This window comes from Dendrobium catenatum, unplaced genomic scaffold, assembly GCF_001605985.2.
Source record: "Dendrobium catenatum unplaced genomic scaffold, ASM160598v2 fragScaff_scaffold_1398, whole genome shotgun sequence".
NCBI classification, from domain to species: Eukaryota; Viridiplantae; Streptophyta; class Magnoliopsida; order Asparagales; family Orchidaceae; genus Dendrobium; species Dendrobium catenatum.
The window spans coordinates 831,334-850,848 of record NW_021319860.1 but is presented as its reverse complement, the minus strand read 5'-3'; the positions used below and the strand labels follow the sequence as shown (position 1 = coordinate 850,848).

Below are 19,515 nucleotides of genomic sequence, written 5' to 3'. Positions count from 1 at the left end.
AGTTACCCGGTATTTGCTCGGTATTGCTTGGAAATAACAAGAAATTCCGCTTTGTGAAGACCAATACCGAGTAATACCGAGTTTTTTCTAGAAAAAACTCGGTATTACTTGGTGTTGATCGGTATATATTACTCGTATTGCTCGGTATTTGTCTTCACATAATGTTATTTCTCGTTATTGTCGAGCAAAATCGACAAATACGTGGTTTTGTGCCTGCTACGTGGCGCGATTTAGTGCCGGCCGAACGTAGCTCTACGTCCTTTTATCGGACCAAATAAAAGTTCCTAATATAAAGGGAATGCTTAAGTTATTATTAAAGAAATGTGACAAAGGGGCATTAAGTGTTACATTTGGAGTTGAATAAAGTGTATTCAATTACAATGAGAATGCATCAAAGATATATATTCAATTCAAACACTCATTATGGCTTCGTTTGGGGCATCTTTCTTACTAATATAAAGAGAATACTTCTTGAAGCAATTTTCTAGTAGAAAAAAATTTATTTTTGTACTAAAAAACTACTTTAAAAAGTAGTAAGAAAGACGCCCCAAACGAAGTCACAATTAGTGTGCGATCGATTAAAATCAATAACAAAGGAGAAATCTATTGGATGATAAAATGTTTAAGAATAGCAAAATGTAAATCAAGAAAATGACGTACTCTAATGGTATGTGAGTTAGTTTGATAGATTTATTTAAAAGCATGTAAGTTCTATGACTAATTAAGCTCCTAAGGATGGATGTTTAATGATTAAGAATATTATTGAATAATTTAATGAATATTAAAAGTTCATTTTATAAATTTGCAATTACATTAGTTGTCCTGTATGAACATAAACATTCGGATAAAAATATCACAAATAGTTAAGTTTGACGGAAAGGAGAATATTGTTAAATTATATGTTTGGCAAAACAAGGAAGAAAAGATTAAGGTTTTGGTTGGGGCGGATTTTTTAATGCTTCTTAAAGCAATTTTTTAGTTAACAAATTAAAACTTTTGTACTAAAAAGTTGCTTTATGAAACAATAAGAAATTCGTCTCAAACGAAGTCTAAGTAATAAGTATATTAAAAGATTGTTTAAATAGCATCTAGTGAAGATATGGTAAATCATAAGAATGAAAATAAATGGAGAATAATGATTTCAAATAATCAAAAAAAGTATAACTTATCAACTATAGAATTTAGTGTATTTGATCAAAAATAATAAGACAATATCCACAAGCAAAATAATTTTAAAAAATAAATATTTAATGGGTCATTTTTTGGCAAAAAAAATAACATGAATACGATTGACCCATTTAATAAACATATTAAAATTTCATATCCAAACCTAAATTTTTTGGAGTGAACTGTTTGTTTCGGTCATTTATTGATTATATAATACATTTATATACTTTTTATTGTGGCAAATACACAAAGTAGTTAAATATTTCAAATTTTAATACTTAAATCGTCCAAAAACGATCAAACCTCAGTGATATTTTATATTAATTTTCTTAATTCCATTTTGTCTTTTAATATCCGAATTGTTCGGAGATACTGAGGAACTATTCAATGGCTATTAATCCGTTAAAATATCCGTTAACTACTCAACTCATCATATAAAACCATCTCTCGCCATCTTATTTCGTCATTCTCACTTATCAATATTTTCTCCTTCACCGCTTCAAATCTTCTTTCTCATCTCAGAAACAAAGATCTGAATTTACTTCTCGTGGGAGATTGCCTCATGGCCAAATTCACAAGAAAAGAGATCAAGATCGCAAACATTCTACTTGAACTCGTCGACCTCATTCCCCGATTCGATCGCCGGAATCCTAGGTCGGCATTCCCTAGCTGGAATACGAAAAGGAGTCGATCCTCGCCCCGCCGGCCTCATTTCCCCCGCTCAAACTCTTATTTTCACCACCATGATTTCATGGTGGCCCCGTCGCCGTCTTCTATCTCTCCTCCCGCTCACCACCCTAGTGAGGAGAATCCTTTCAAAGGACGCAAGGATGGAATTATCATCGACCTCAATAAAGATCCAGAGGAGGTTTTCGCTTCTGAAGATCCGGATCCTTCGTCTTCGGAGAAGCCCTTCAGACCACACAAGGGTTTCAAAGGAGAGAGTTTTATCGGCGTGAACGGGAGGAATTCAGAGGAGAGAGTTCTCCTGGATGGTGACAAATTTGAGGTTGACATCATTATGAATGTACAATCTTCGAAGACGACATTGGAGACGAAGAGAAAGAGGGAAGAATCAATGATCTCATCAACGAAGGAGAAGAAGATGAGGGTTGATGCCATCCCTTTACTGCACCTCTGAAATTTTTGTGATGTTGACCTCAATTCTTTCTTCCCCTTCTGTATATTCTCGATCTGAAGTACAGTTTGTAATTATTGTTAAGGAGAAATGATTCAGAGATTAAAGCTTGGTTTGAGACAATTTTTTTACTTCTTCTTAAAGCAATTTTTTTTTATAAAAATTTTAATTTTTAAGCTAAAAAGATGTTTTAATAAACCATAAAAAGTCGTCCCAAAAAAAGCCTAAGATTTTATTGGGGATGGCTATTCACTGCTTCTTAGGCTTCGTTTGGGACGACTTTTTTAAATTTTGTAATATATCTGTGCTTTAAGAAGCAAAGAGAAAGTAGTCCTAAATAAAACCTTAAAGTTCCTTTTGAAATAATATTTTTAATTACTGTACTAAAAAATAGCTTTAAGAAGCAATAAAAAAAGCGTCTCAAACGAAGTCTAAGACTTATGTCTCCAATGTTGTTAGTTGTTAAGTACGATCAAAATACAACTTCTTCCATGCTTATCTTTTTGAAATATATAATTGAATGAAATAACATATAAAACCAAGCTTCCTTAGGGCACGAGCCTACGCACAAATTTGGGTCGATCCGGACCACAAAGTTTAAACTCAATTTGAGCTAAATTGTGGTGTGAATGATTCATTACTATTATTTTTAATCATTAGAATTTCTTTGATATTAAGCTAATTTAATACAAATTAATGAATTTTCACATTACAATCATCTAAAGTATATCAAATAAATATAAAATTCATCAAGATTAAATTTAAATTGCAAAGTATTCTGAGCCAAAATTTCTCTATTAACTATATCTCTTAAGAAAACAAATCCTACTCATTTTACCACATTTTTTTCTTGAATTAATTTTAGCATTTTTCGCCATTGATATAACAATCTTCATAAGCATATGTCATATATAATTTTAAGATATCAATATTTATTTAAACATTATCATATAATTCTTTCGCAATTTTTTTTAATTCTTTTATATTTTAATAAGATATTATTAAAAAAACTGTTACTTCATACCGTTGCCAAAATCATAAAAGTAAATTGGAATGCTAGTAAGTTGGGGTGTCAATTCGGGTCAACGGATCGGGTTCGAGTCGAACTCCGAACTAATTTGGCACTGTTCAGGTCAACCCGAACCCGAACAATTTTTAAAAATGGGTCAGATTTCCGGACCTGAACCCGACCCGACACGAATGACCCGAAGTTGACCAAAAATTGCTAGTTTTCGAGTAAAAATCGGATCAATCTTCAATTTTCGGGTCAAAATCGAGTTCAAAACGGGTCAATCTCGGGTTTCCGAGTCAAATAGAAGTTTTCGTGTCAATTTTGAGTCATTTTCGCGTTGTTGGGTCAACCCGGATCCGACCCGATTTTTAAAACGGGTTGATTTGTTGAACCCGAACCCAGTCCGTTTCGGGTCCGGGTTGACCATAACCCGGATTTTTTTGGATTGGGTTCAGGTCGTGTTTCGGGTTGTGTCAAAAATTGACACCCCTACTAGTAAGGGAGTTAAAACATATTAATGGGTTGAGTTTTGGTTTGCCATGAAATGGACATGACTTGAATCCAGTCAACTCGATCTGACTTGCTTAATAAACATGTCAAAAAGTTGGATCCGAACCTAACCAACTAACGATTCGAATGAGCTCTTATTTTAGTTAAAAAAATAATATCTTATTAACTACAGAGTATAGGATATTTGATCAAAAATAAAAACATCATTCCTAAAAGTATTAAAAAAAACCAGGAAAAATTTAAACGGTTCATTTTTTGGTTAAAAATAAGTAACCTAAACTAACCGTTTAATAAACATGTTTAAATTTCAAACATTAATTCAAATATTTTTGGATTGGGTTCTGCCAATTTACTAACACACGTTACCCCTATTGGTATTAAAATACATTGTAAGTAAATGTGCCAAAATATATATTTTTTTATTTATATAATAATATATCTCAAATACACATACCACACCAGAGTTAGGGGTGTCAATTTCAAGTCACGGGTCGGGTTCGGGTCAAACCTGAAATTGACCCGACACTGTTCGGGTTCGGGTCGACCCGTTTTTGCAAACGGGTCAATTTTCTAGACCCGAATCCAACCCGCTTCGGGTTCGGGTCGGGTTCGGGTTGACCCAAACCCACTTGTTTCAGCGGCCGAAGCAAACATCCAGCGAAGCCAGCAGCGGGTTTCATTCGGGCGCAGGTTTCGGTCGCGCGCGGCAGCCGGCACCAGCGGGTTACGATCGGGCGCGGGTTTCAGCCGCAGCAGCGGTTTTGCCGTTTCGGTCGCGCGCGGCAGCTGGCAGCAGTCGCGCGGGGGACTATAAAAATTTTAATTTTTAAACTAAAAACGATAAAAAAAGTCGTCCCAAATGAAGCCTAACATTTTGTTGGGATGACTCTTTCAGTGCTTCTTAGGTTCCGTTTGGGACGACTTTTTTAAATTTTGCAATATAATTCTGCTTTAAGAAGCAAAGAGAAAGTAGTCCCAAACAAAACCTTAAAGTATCTTTTTGAAATAATATTTTTAATTAATGTACTAAAAAATAGCTTTAAGAAGCAATAAAAAAAGCGTCTCAAACGAAGCCTAAGACTTATGTCTCCAATGTTGTTAGCCGTTAAGTATGATCAAAATAAACTTTTAATATTTTGTTTATTAGTAATTGAATGAAATAATGTTCGTTTGATACAACTTCCATGCTTATCTTTTTGAAATATATAATTGAATGAAATAACATATAAAACCAAGCTTCCTTAGGGCACGAGCCTACACACAAATTTGGGTCGATCCGGACCACAAAGTTTAAACTCAATTTGAGCTAAATTGTGGTGTGAATGATTCATTACTATTATTTTTAATCATTAGAATTTCTTTGATATTAAGCTAATTTAATACAAATTAATGAATTTTCACATTACACTCATCTAAAGTATATCAAATAAATATAAAATTCATCATGACTAAATTTAAATGGAAAAATATTCCAAGCCAAAATTTCTCTATTTACTATCTCTCTTAAGAAAACAAATCCTACTCATTTTACCTCATTTTTTCTTGAATTACTTTTAGCAGTTTTTATTATTGATATAACAATCTTCATAAGCATATGTCATGTCACAACCCAATCTGATCAAGATATGTCCTATCGTATTGAGCTGTGATAGGCTAACCCTATGATCTAATTTCAAAATTGTTTCAGATTTTCTGCCAATTTTTATTGAAATAATGGTGAACCACAGAGCTACTAAAACATTCTAATACTGAAAAACTCATCCACAAAGTTTCTTTCATTCATCAAAATAATTATATATACTACACTATAGATAAGAGTTATAGAACAGAAAAGTAAACTAGTCACGACGGTACAAAAATCAAAATAGCAAAATACTTATAATCTCATATCTGATCCTGAACAGCTAATCGACAACCTCTTTCACTTTACCAGATTATGAAAACCATGAATAAAATCACAGTAAGCTATAACAGCTCAACAAGTCACACAAGCCAATCAAAATTTTCAAAAAATCTTTTATTTCATACATTTTACTGAAGATTTAGAAGTAGTTAATTGCAGTTTAAATAATTCACTGAACTGAGAATCATCAAATAGAAAATTGTAATAAATACATAGCAAGTATTCTATGATTTCAGATAACTGTACATAACAGATAAATCAGATAACAGTACAAAACAGATGAATCAGATAACATTACATAACAGCTGAATCAGATAACAGTATAGAATAGATAAATCAGATAACATTACAGAACAAATGAGTAAATCCAAATTCATATCACATAATTATTAATATCACATTTCTCGAACCCAGACAGAATCTCAAAGGATTCTGACCCCTTATGATTCACTTGTATTTGTGCTTACAGCACTAGAACATATCATATTCAAATCACATTTCTTGGACCCAGATAGAATCTCAAACGATTCTGACTCCTTATAACTTCTAGAAATTTTCTAACACATACAGAATATCAAAGGATTCTAACCCCTTATAACTCCTAAAAATTCCTTGATACAGACAGAATCTCAAAGGATTCTAACCCCTTATAACTCCCAACATATATCATTTAATCATTGTTGCAACCCATGACCCCAAGCTTAAGATTTTGATGATGACCAATAATAATTGACTTGAGATTCATTGAATATTATTTGCTATTGTCCGTGAGTACTAACATTTCAAGAAGATCAAAAGCTATTCAGAATGACAGGAAGACTCAAGGATGGGTAGATTAGGAGTAAGAGTCTGCAATGTATTTTCTTTTTTATTTCATTTTTATTTTCTTGAGTCTGGCCACAAAATGCATAAAAGCTCGAGCAACCATGCACACACACAGGGGGAGAGGTTTTAAATGTAGAATGTAATAGAATTTCTTCTCTATAGATCATACTGTACGATGATAATTCGTACTGTACGATCAGAGGGTTGTAGTACGATTCTGTGAATAAATCGTATCGTACAAAATTATATCGTACTGTACGATATGTTCAAATCCAAAACCCTAGCCGTTGTTTAACTTAAGTAAGAAATTTTCAGCCGTTCGTACGGTACGGACTTATTCGTACTATACGATTATTTTTAAATACTTACTTAACTTAACCCGTGATTAGTGCAAGAAATCCAGGCTTAATTATAATTTGAACATCGTACTGTACAAACCCATGTACAATATGATGAACAGAGACGAATTATAATCATCTCGGATATCGTCCCGGACGATCAGTTGTTTTTTGTCTCATCGTACTGTACGATGTACATCGTACCATACGATGAACAGAGACGATGTTTGATCGTCCCGACTATCGTCTTGTACGAACTGTGTTGTCATGGATCGTATCGTATGATTTAGTATCGTACTGTATGAACATTTTTGAACTGTTCGTACCACTTCGTACCAGGACGAAGTCTATTTTTGAATATCGTACTGTATGAACATTTTTGAAATGTATTGTACGATAGTAACTGCTACTTTGAGATTTAAGGGTTTTTGGAGCCCGTTTTTATGTATAAAAAAAGTAATATTTCAGAGAGTGTATGAGAGAGGAGAACGTGGTTACAGAGGGATTCCAAGGGAGAGAGCTCTAGAGAAGTTCTTTAGGGTTTGAGAGAGGAAGGAGAAGGTGAGCGTTGTAAGGGAGAAGATGTGTGAGGAAGATCAAACAGTTGCTCCGAACTTGCTGCATCTTGCTCCTCCTGTGGCCCTCAAAGAATTTGAGGGAGGATCTCCAAGGGAAAGGCTCGTCTATATCCGTGACCTCGAGGTACTCTGCCTTCTCTAGGAGGGAGAAAAACGAGAAGGTTCTCTGCCGTCGCCAGGAGGGCGAAAACAGAGTTTGGCACTCCGCCACGCCGGGTTGGTGAAAGTAGGGGTGTAAGTGAGCCGAGCCGGCTCGCGTCGCTTTCTATCTAACGAGCCAAGCTCGATAAGGGGCAAAACTCGACTCGACTCGACTCGTTTACACCCCTAGGTGAAAGGGAGGTTTGTAAAGGCTTCTCCGCCTTGCCGAGGGGGGCAAAAGGAGAACTATAGTTGGTATTGAAAATCTCATAACGGAGGACTCCGGGGAGTGGACGTAGGTCATATTTTGACCGAACCACTATAAAAATCTTGGTGTGTTTTTTCCTTACTACTTTTTCATTACTGCGTGCCTTTTTAATTTCAAAATATTTGCCTTGGAAAATTTGAAAAAAAAAGGTTGTTTAATTTTTCATATTAAAATTCTAAAAACAACGAAAATATTTAGAACTCCTGCTTAGATTTTAATTATTGTTAAAAAGTTTTCACAATTCACCCCCCTCTTGTCCATCTAGTAATTTCAATCACATATATCATCACATCATAATAATTACAGAGTAATTGAGCATGTATCAAAATATCATAATATTGTATAACGGCAAACAACAGAAAATTCAACGAGGAAAAAATGCATAGCTTTAGAAAATTATCAAATTATGAGCGATCGTGTAAAATAATTTTTTAAGACTTTCATTGTACTACAACACTTTTTTAATGTCCCGATAATTTTCTATTCAATTAAAATCTCTCAGATTTCATAAAACCCGGTAAAAAAATTCCAGAAAATATTCAGAATGTGCATAATCATAATCTCTATGACATATAAAAAGTTAAGCGTTGAAAATTTTGCCGGTGCAAAGTTATTCCCGTTTTTCGCTAACGGATAGGAAATTTTAATCGGAACATTCTCCAAAACTTTCATATTTTGAAAATTGAGATAGACATAATGTGTCTTACCTCGAGTCGAACAACTTTCTCAACTACATCGACGGACGAAAAAGGCCCGAAGTCGCCCAAAATCCAAATTTCCTCCTCTCCATTTCTCTTTTTCTCTCTCTTCGTTTCTTCTAAACCAAGCAAACGGTTAAATAAATATCGGTATTAGACATTTGTGATCGTATGAACGATATTAATGTTCGTACCAAGACGAGCGCCTCTGTTCTGTCCTCAGATAACGATCGTGCATACGATAATTACTTTCGTACAGGGACGAACGCCTCTGTTCTGTTCTCAGACAACGATCATACATACGATAATTAATTTCGTACAGGGACGAACGCCTTTGTTCTGATCACATTCAATTCATCCAGTCGATTCGTACAGACGAAATTAAAATTCTAATTGTTCGTCCCTGACAAACCCAATTCGTACTGGACGAACTTCTCAGAGTTAACCAAGAAATTCTTTAAAGTTTAAGGGTTTCACATGTCATTTATAATTTTAAGATATCAATATTTATTTAAACATATCATATAATTCTTTGGCAATAATTTTTTTAATTCTATTATACTTTAATAAGATCTTATTAAAAAAACTATCACTTCATACCGTTGCCAAAATCATAAAAGTAAATTTGAATGCTAGTAAGGGAGTCAAAATAGATTAATGGGTTGAGTTTGGGTCTGCCACGAAATGGATCTTACTTGAATCCAGTCAACTCGATCCGACTTGTTTAATAAACATGTCAAAAAGTTGAATCCGAACCTAACGAACTAGCGACTCGAATGACCTCTTATTTTAGTTAAAAGAAATTATAACTTATTAATTAACTACATAGTTTAAGATATTTGATCCAAAAAAAAACAGGAAAAATGTTAAAGGGTTCATTTTTGGATCAAAAATAAGTAACCTAACCTAACCGTTTAATAAACAGGTTAAAATTTCAAACATGAATTCAAATATTTTTGGATTGGGTTCTGCCAATTTAATGACACACCTTATCCCTAAATGCTGGTATTAAAATACATTGTAAGTAAATGTGCCATAATATATAAGTTTTTATTTATATATTAAAAGATTTAAGATTTTAATTATACTATCGTCCAAAGAACTTTAAAGCACAGCATACATTTTATATTAATTTTGTTAATTCCGTTCCGTCTTTTAATTTTGGAATGATTCAAAGTTGAACTATTCTAACTACGTTAATCCTTCAACATATTCGCAAAGTTCTCCTCAACTCACCATATAAACCCATCTCTCGCCATCTTATTTCATCATTCTCACTCACCAATAATTTCTCCATCGCCGCCTCAAATTTTCTTTCTCATCTCAGAAACAAAAATCTGAATTTTCCTCCGGTGGTCGATTGCCTCATAGCCAAATTCGCGAGGAAAGAGACGATGATCGCCAGCATTCTCCCTGAACTCTTTGACCTCATTACCCGATTGGATCGCCGGAATCCTAGGTTGGCATTCCTAAACCCTAAATACGACAACGAGTCGATTCTTACCCCGCCGGTCTCACTTTGTCGAGGTTGGGCTTCCTCCCCCGCTCAAACTCTTATTTTCTCCACCCTGATTTCATGGCACCGTCGCCGTCTTCAGGAGAATCCTTCCAAAGGCATCATCCTCAACAAGGATCCAAAGGGGGTTTTCGCTTCTGAAGATCAGGATCATTCGCCTTCGGAAAAGCCCTTCAGACCACATGAGGGTTTCGAAGAAGAGATTTTTATCGACGCATGCAGGAGGAATTCAAAGGAGGGGGTTTTCTGCGATTGTGACAAATTAGAGGTTGACACTATCCCGGAAATACAATTTTCCAAGCCGACGTTGGAGAAGAAGAGGAAGAGGGCAGAATCGATGATCCCATTGACGAAGGTGAAGAAGATGAAGGTTGAGGAGGTCAAGGAGAATGCGGGTGATCCTTGTCTCTTTTCTTGTGAATTTGGCCATGAGGAAATCGGCCGCCGGAGGCAAATTCAGATCTTTGTCTTGAGATGGGAAAAGAAGATTTGAAACTGCAATGGAGAAAATATTAATAAGTGAGAATGATGAAATGATATGGCGAGAGATTGTTTTATATGGTAAGTTTATTAGTAATTGATGAATATTTTGAAGGATTAACGGTCTTAGAATTGTTCCTCGGTATCTTTGAACCATCCAAAATTTCAAAGAATGAATGGTTTAAAGTTCTTTGCACGGTAGTAGAATTAAAATCTGGAATCTTTCACTCTGTTGTGTATTTCTGACATTATTATGTAAATGAATATATGTTAATGTTATGATACATTTCCTCACAAATCACAATGTATTATACTATCAGCATTTTGGTGTATCAAAATATATAATACTTTTGTTAGAGTATGCTTGTGATGGCTTTCTATTTGTTTTGTTTTCGTATAATAATTATAATTTTATTTGGCTACTATATTCTTTCTGTTTTCTCGTTATTTTTCATTATTTACGGCGGTGGAAAGCACTTTTTTAACCAATGCTGAAGATATAATTGAAGTTTTTATTGGAATGGTTTTTAAAAATTTGTAATTTCAATTTGATATAAGTGTGATAAAATTTTTTTATATATTTGACTCACTACAGAAAAATCGTCAATTAAAGGTGGATTTTTGCGACGGCTTTCCATCAGATTATTTTTCGGCGGATTTTCAGGGGTATTTCCAACGATCTAATTTTTTTAGAAGAATTTTCAGCGGCTTTCTAGCGGAGTTTCCGACGGTTTTTAATAATTTTTGAAAAATTATATATTTGTAATTTAATTAATTAATATTTAATACTTTTAATGTCTCCGTTGTGCTCCGAGCGCTCCCTCACTCAACTGTATGCCTCATCCAACAACTCTGTAGACCCACTTTCAGCGCGGGACTAGGGCTTCGGGTGGTCGCGACGACGGCTTGGGCTTCGGGGGGTCGCGACGACGCGCGACGGGCTTCGTTCGCGCCGGCTCGCCTCCGTGCGTCTCCGGCGTCTTGTTCGCGGGACTCAGCTCGCGACGGCACGCTACAGCTGGGGTTCCGCCGCTAGGGCTTTGCCCTAGCTCTGCTGGGGCTCGTTCTTCAGGGAAGTCTCATTTTTTTTTGCATTTTCCTTCCATTATGTTTTCTAAGTGCCTTGAAAAGTGTATTCCTGTACTTTTCAAAAAAAAAAAAAGCTTCTAAACCCTCTCAAATAATTGCCCACTAGTGTTCTATAGTTTGTCAAAATTATTTTTTTTTAGAATCCTACCACATTATCGCATATTGTGTATAATAACATTTTGAAATAGTAATTAAAATATTAATTTTAAATGTCAAAATAAATTTTAGAACATATAAAAATTGTTGCATTTCAAAATCTCCTCATGAAACATTTGGAATAAATACTCAAAATAATCAGATCAGTTATATCCACAACATATCAAAAGTTACGTTGATGAAAGTAGTTAGAATATAATAAAATTACATTTTTTGTAAATTAAATTAAAATTTCAATTACAAAAATTCCAAAACTCCGAATTATTGAAATTAAAGATGGGCAAAATGTAACATACATCAACCCGAGCAACTTTCTTAATTGGATTGACAGCTAAAAATGACTTAAAGCATCCCAAATCTTGGTCCCCCTCTCTCTCACTAAAATCTCGCTTCTCTCTCTAGTTGGCGGTTTGCGTGAGAATAAATGGAAAGAATAGTGAAAAAATATACTTTTAATGACGAATTTATGCCTAGCATCGGGGCGCTACTCTTCCATCGTCGGTGCTCTCCAGGGGAAAAAAATATTTTTCATAAACATGCATTTAGACCCCTGGAACCCGCTTCAAAACACATACATATATTTTTCATGCACACAAATCATTCTCAAATACATGCAAAAGAGTTCAAATGCAACATGTTACATGACTTCTTGTCGAGATAAACCAGTTTGAGCTGAGCTTTGATCCTAGAGGTCTCACATCAGAGTCGGAGTTTGGAGCGCCACAGCCCTCCATTCTCTATATGTTTGCAAGCAAACTATATATACAATATCACAACACTCGGGTACAAAACACATAGTGCTATATTGTTAAATGAAAAAAAAAAAAAAAATTTGTAGGCTAATCACTCAAATCTATGCAAGGGGGAAGACTCCTTGGGTCGACCAATGGAATTGAGGTCCAAGGCAGTACTACAACCTAATTGATCGATACAATCAGATTCCACACAAAATTAACAATTTTCTTCATAGTAACTTTACATCTAACTTTATAAAAAATTGCATTTGTACCAAAATTTTTATGAAATTCATAATTTTATGTATGAAAAAGAAGAAGAACTTTTTTTTAAAGAATTTGGGTAATTGTATTTATTGAAAGTGGGCAAAATAGTTAAAATACTTATTCTTCTAACAAAACAAAATAAAACAAAAGATTTCAGGGTGGACAATTGCCCATCGTGAGCACTTCTTAGTTCCACCCCTGCAAATAAACCCTTAGTGCAATTATTTCCAACTAAATTATGTATCATCATTTTTTATTTTACAAATTTTAATATAGATCACCCATGCTCTAGTGCCAAATAAGATTAAAGAGAGTCACTTTAGATGATTTCGTCACATAAAATGTCAGTCTTTTGATGACCTGATTAAGAGAGTTAATATATTAGATATGCCCTATATTAAGAAAGATAGAGATAGACCTAAACATACTTGGTAGAAAGTATTATAAATTACTTTTTTTGTTAGATTTAAATAAGAATTTGATTTTTAACATGATGCAATGGAAAAAATTATTCACTTAGCCAACACTACTTGTTGGGATAAAGACTTTATGTTATTTTGTACCCATATTCAACATTTCAACTATACCAGAAAGGCAGAAATCTCTGTTACTTATTTGTTCAATAAATTCAAATTCAAGGAATAGATTGCTTTATTAAATTTAAATCTAAATAATCCTTTTGGATTTTTGTTATTAAATCTAGCTCATTGTTCTTCATTATTTTTAAAATAAATTGGATAAAATATTTTGCTGAAGACCATAAATAAAGCTACAAAATTCTACATAAATAGAATAATATTACTATATTTGGAGGATCTCAATTACATTTAAACCATTCATCTTTGATGACTTCATATTATATCTGCCTTAAAATAGAAAGAAAAATCATGTGAGAATGATTTTTTTTTACTCATTAGAATTGCTTTGGGATTAAGCTAATTTAATACTAATAAATGAATTTTCACATTACACTCATCTAAAAAATATAAAATTCATCATGATTAAATTTAAATGAAAAAATATTTTGAGCCAAATTTTCTCCATTAACTATCTCTCTTAAGAAAATAATTCCTACTCAACTTACCTCATTTTTTTTTAATTAAGGCTTCGTTTGAGACGACTTTTTTATTGCTTCTTAAAGCAGCTTTATAGTACAAAAAAAATAATTTTTTTTATAAAAAAATTGCTTTAAAAATAGTAAGAAAGTTGTCCCAAACGAAACTAATGTTAGCATTTTTCATCATAGATATAAAAATCATAATAAACATGTGTCTTTTAAAATTTTAAGATATTAACATTCATTTCATACCATATAATTCTTTGATGTTAAAAATTTCTTAATTCTATGACATTTTAATAAGATCTTATTTAAAAAACATGTCACTTCATGTAGTTGCCAAAAACATAAGAAAATAGAAAATTGAAATGTCGGTTGGGGTGTCAGAGCAGATTAGCTGATCTGATTTGGGTTCGACTCAATATTGATTTTACTCGAATCCAATCAACCCGACCAAATCCATTTAAGAAATATTTCAAAATGTCAAACTCAAATCAGTAGCTAGCAACTCAAATGATCAGAACCCAACTCGTTAACTCATTTTAGTTAAAATTTATATATATATAACTTATCAACTACAAAGTTTAAAGTATTTGATAAAAAATAATAAGATAATACCTAAAAGCAAAATAATTTAAGAAAATAAATATTTAACAGGTCATTTTTTGATCAAAAACAAGATTGAGAACTCAACCCATTTATTAAACATATTAAAATATAATACATTGTAAGGAAATATATCATAATATATAATTTTTATTTATTGTCAAAAATACACAGCAGAGTTAAAGATTCCATATTTTAATACTACTATGGTCCAAATACCTTTAAAGCACAGTGATATATATATTTTATATTAATTTTCTTAATTCCATTTTGTCTTCTAATATCCGAATGGTTCGGAGATACTGAGGAACTATTCAAAGGCTATTAATCCGTTAAAATATCCGTTAACTACTCAACTCACCATATAAAATAATCTCTCGCCATCTGATTTCGTCATTCTCACTCATCAGTATTTTCTCCTTCACCGCTTCAAATCTTCTTTCTCATCTCAGAAACAAAGATCTGAATTTACTTCTCGTGGGAGATTGCCTCATGGCCAAATTCACAAGAAAAGAGATCAAGATCGCAAACATTCTCCTTGAACTCGTCGACCTCATTCCCCGATTCGATCGCCGGAATCCTAGGTTAGCTTTCCCCAGCTGGAATATGAAAAGGAGTCGATCCTCACCCCGCCGGCCTCATCTATTCCCCCGCTCAAACTCTTATTTTCACCACTAATATTGGAACGGTTCAAAGATACTGACGAACTATTCTATGCTTCTTAATCCGTTAAAATATCCGTTAACTACTCGACTCATCATATAAAACCATCTCTCGCCATCTGATTTCGTCATTCTCACTCATCAGTATTTTCTCCTTAAATTCACCGCTTCAAATCTTCTTTCTCATCTCAGATACAAAGATCTGAATTTGCTTCTGGTGGGTGATTGCCTCATGGCCAAATTCACAAGAAAAGAGATCAAGATCGCCGACATTCTCCTTGAACTCGTCGACCTCATTCACCAATTTCATGGCCCCATCACCATCTTCCATCTCTCCTCATGCTCACCATTCTAGTGAGGAGAATCCTTCCAAAGGGCGCAAGGATGGAATTATCGTCGACCTCAACAAAGATCCAGAGGAGATTTTCGCTTCTGAAGATCCGGATCCTTCGTCTTCGGAAAAGCCCTTCAGAACACAAGGGTTTTAAAGAAGAGAGTTTTACCGGCGTGAACGGGCGGAATTCAGATGAGAGAGTTCTCCTGGATGGTGACAAATTTGAGGTCGGCGTCATTATGAATGTACAATCTCCCAAAGTGACATTGGAGAAGAAACGAAAGAGGGAAGAACCGATGGATCACATATATACAGCTCATTTTGATATGTTGGTTGAGAGCTTGGGCTTTCAAATAAGATGTCTTGAGTTCGAGTCTTGTGTATGCGCTGTGTGTGTGAATTTGTCTTAAATGACCTAAATGTCCAAAAAAAAAGGATGAGGGTTATCATCCCTTTCCTACATCTCTGAAATTTTTGTGATGTCGACCTCAATTCTTTCTTCCCCTTTTGTATATTTCTAGATCTGAAGTTCAGCTTGCAGTTATTAATCAAATAGCTTCAATGATTCTTATAAGAAGAAGTGATTAAGGCTTCATTTGAGATAACTTTCTTACTGTTTCTTAAAACAACTTTTTAGTATAAAAATTTTAATTTTTTTATTCAAAAGCTGCTTTAAGAAGCAGTAAAAAAGTCATCCCAAAAGAAATCTAAGAGATTAAGACTTTGTTTAGGACGACTTTCTTATTGCTTCTTAAACCAACATTGTAGTATAAAATTTTTAATTTTTGTAATTAAAAGCTGCTTTAAGAAGTCGTAATAAGAAAGTCGTCCCAAATGATGCTTAAGGCTTCTTTCTCCAATGTGGTTAAGTAAGATCAAAATAAAGTGATAATCTTCTTTTTATAAGTAATTGAATGAAATAATGTTCGTTTGATACATTTTTTTTTTTCATATTTATTTTTTTGAAAAATATCCTTTCCTTCGTATGAAAATTTGTTTAATTTGCACCATGTATAAGCTAAATGAATCAACTTGGACAATTTTATTTTGTTTGACATGGCATGAATAGGGTTATTTTAAATCATGGAAAGTGAATCTCTTTTATCATAAGAAAACACCTTATAAAAGAAAAAGCCTAAAGGCAACTGCTATGTATGTATGTATATATATATATATATTGCAAAAAATTGGTTGAGGATATTATTAAGGTTTTGTTTGGGATGACTTTTTTGTTGCTTCTTAAAGCATTTTTTTAGTACAAAAATTTTAATTATTGTTGCGTCCTGGAATATTCGCGGCGGTAGAGAAATATATAGTTTAACGTCTTAGCGTTGTACGAAGATCCAGCACACAATCAGATAAGTGAGAGGGTGTAGCGTTCATAAGAGAATTTCATGATGCCGTATCAATTATTGAACTAAAAAGTCATTTTAAGAAGCAGCAAGAAAGACGTCCCAAACGAAGCCTAAGTCTTTTATTGGAGTAGATTTTAAATTTTTTAATTTTAATTTGAAATAAAAATTATTTATATATTACACTCATTTAAAAATATATCTAAAAACTTAAGATCCTAATATATATATATATTTCTTATATTTCTTATCATTTGATGGGCTCTTTATGAATATTTCCATAAATATGAATAATTTATGTTGCACTAATCTTAAAGTAAATTCAATGTTTTAGAGCACATTTTTATATAAATTGGAACAAGATATTCTTACAATTTTTTCATTAGAAAATAATTTTATCAAGCGTGAATGTAATAATCTTTAATAGACATACATAAATTAGTAATCCAATAAAAGAAAGAAAAATAATAATAAAGCTGTACAAATTCCTTCTACCCTCCAATTAACCATGTTGAATGCTTCAAAATCCTAATTTTAGCTAAAAATACAGCACAATTTTTTCATCTATGTATTGCCTCTAACCACCTAAATCAACTAAGGGGGGTGTTTGGTATAGGATTTACCCGTTGTTTTTAGTAGGATTTACTGTAAATCCAGCCAAACACAAATCGGGGCGCTATAAATCCAGCAAATCCGTAAGTCCAGGATTTATGGATTTACGCCATAAATTATCGGGGTTTATGGATTTACGCCATAAATCCGATAAATCTGTCTGAATCCTAATCCCATTTCTATTCGGATTTAACGCTCAATCGTAGAACTTCCCGCTGCAGAATCTGTTGCCAAATAGCTTCAGAGATTTAACAGGATTTAAAATTTTTCATACCAAATACTTTTCAGGATTTATGAGCCTATGATTTACTAAATCAGGATTTACAGTATTTACTATTTAGTAAATCCTATTAAAATTGAATCCAATCATATACAAAACACCCCCTAAATGTGCTTAATCTTACATCCTTTCTCATTTTTCTCACATCCCAGTTGTGCCCTTACACCACCGCCATATTCCATAACGGTCATGTCGGTGGCACAAGACTACAACGACATCGCCGTCGCCACCATCATCATCAACCACCTCCGCCACTCCTCCCTCCACCACCACCACCACCCACCCTCTTCCACCTTCTCCAACTCACCGTCATCTCAGCCCAATATCTAAAGCCGACCTGCTTTAAGACACAAACCTACGCACAAGCTTGGGTCGACCCAGACTACAAAGTCCAAACTCGGATTGACCGAGTTGGTGGAACCAACCCTGCTTGGAATGACAAACTCTTCTTCCGAGTCGACACCGACTTCCTCCGTTCAGACATCGCCGCCGTCACAATTGATATAAAGCAGGCCTCCTTAATGGCACTCCGGCCCGACCCGATCATTGGGACGGCAAGGCTAGTTCTTAGCACGGTGAACCCGTCTGACCCAATTCATGGCGGCTCAGTTCGACGGCCGAAATCGTTACGGCCGCAAGGGATACTAAATTTAGGGGTGGCGGTGTGCTCGGAAATTGAGATGGCAAAGAAGGATTTTGTCGGCCCAATGAGTTCGAGGAGGAGAGAGGACCGGGGGGCGATGGGGAGGGAGGTCGGGAAGGAGGAGGAGGTGGGAAGGTGGGTGGTAGATAAGGAGAGGAAGGCGCTGCAATTGAACCTGGAGAAGTGGAGGACGGAGATTTCGCCGGCAGCTGTGGATCCACACAGAAAGTTGCCCCCGGAGAAGAAGGAGAAGGCGGAGGTAAGATTGTTTGGCTGCTTTACCTGCGGCGAAAGAAGGGATTGAGCACGAGCGGCGAATGGTGATTTGGCAGGTTGTGGTGAACCAAATTCTAAATATTTGAGAATTAAATTATGAATAAGATTCTGTCGATCAATATTGTGATTTTGAATGAGCAAATCAATGGCAATGCCTCAACATTCATAAATATCTCATAGATTACTCCTCACGTCATCAACAAACTAAAATTTGCCAGTAATCTTAGATTTTAATTATACATACGCAAAACTTACTTTAGAAAAACTGTCTACAAAATTAGCAGTGCTCAGACTGTGCCATCAAACAGTATGAGGCATTGAGGTCCTTCAACCCAAATAGTAGTTCTTCTAAAATGATGGCTTGATTGTAGGGGAGTGAGTGTTCGGGTCGAGTTCATCTCGATAAGTAACTTATGAGTCGAGCTCTATAAACTAACAAATCAAGTTTAAACAAATCTTAATCCGGTAGCTCACGAGCTGACTCGAACATGAAATTCAATTAAAATATATTTGCATTAAAAATATTTAATACAAAATTATTTTAAAAAAAAAAGTTAAAATTATGTCTCTTAATAAATAACTTATGAGTCGAACTCTATAAACTAACAAATCAAGTTTAAGCAAATCTTAATCCGGTAGCTCATGAGCTGACTCGAACATAAAATTCAATTAAAATATATTTGCATTAAAAAAATTTAATACCAAATTATTTTTAAAAAAAGTTTAAAATATGTTTTTTTTTAATTATTTTATTTTAACTATTCAGTTTGTTATCATTTTATTACAATAATAATTTTATTTTATTTTTTTAACTTTTGAGCCAATTAAATAGGGGCGGAGAGAGCAATGGCAAAATTGTGTAGTAGAAAGTGG

At 34.1% G+C, this 19,515-nt stretch overlaps 1 protein-coding gene across 1 annotated transcript; it reads left to right on the top strand.

Annotated features, from left to right (window-relative positions):
- Positions 1-15,529: 15,529 nt before the first annotated feature.
- LOC114580922 lies at positions 15,530-18,761 on the top strand. The gene is made up of 2 exons (XM_028699860.1): positions 15,530-15,859; positions 17,807-18,761. The coding sequence occupies exons 1-2, from the start codon at positions 15,530-15,532 to the stop codon at positions 18,668-18,670; spliced, it is 1,194 nt and encodes a 397-aa protein (XP_028555693.1). The 3' UTR covers positions 18,671-18,761.
- The last annotated feature ends 754 nt before the right edge of the window (positions 18,762-19,515 follow it).

Excerpts from the sequence above, each read along its gene's own strand:
- LOC114580922 (XM_028699860.1), top strand. The coding sequence starts at position 15,530 with ATGGAATTATCGTCGACCTCAACAAAGATCCAGAGGAGATTTTCGCTT. Across the intron at positions 15,860-17,806 it reads GTCTTGAGTTCGAGTCTTGT|CAATCATATACAAAACACCC; the intron begins GTATGCGCTGTG and ends TAAAATTGAATC.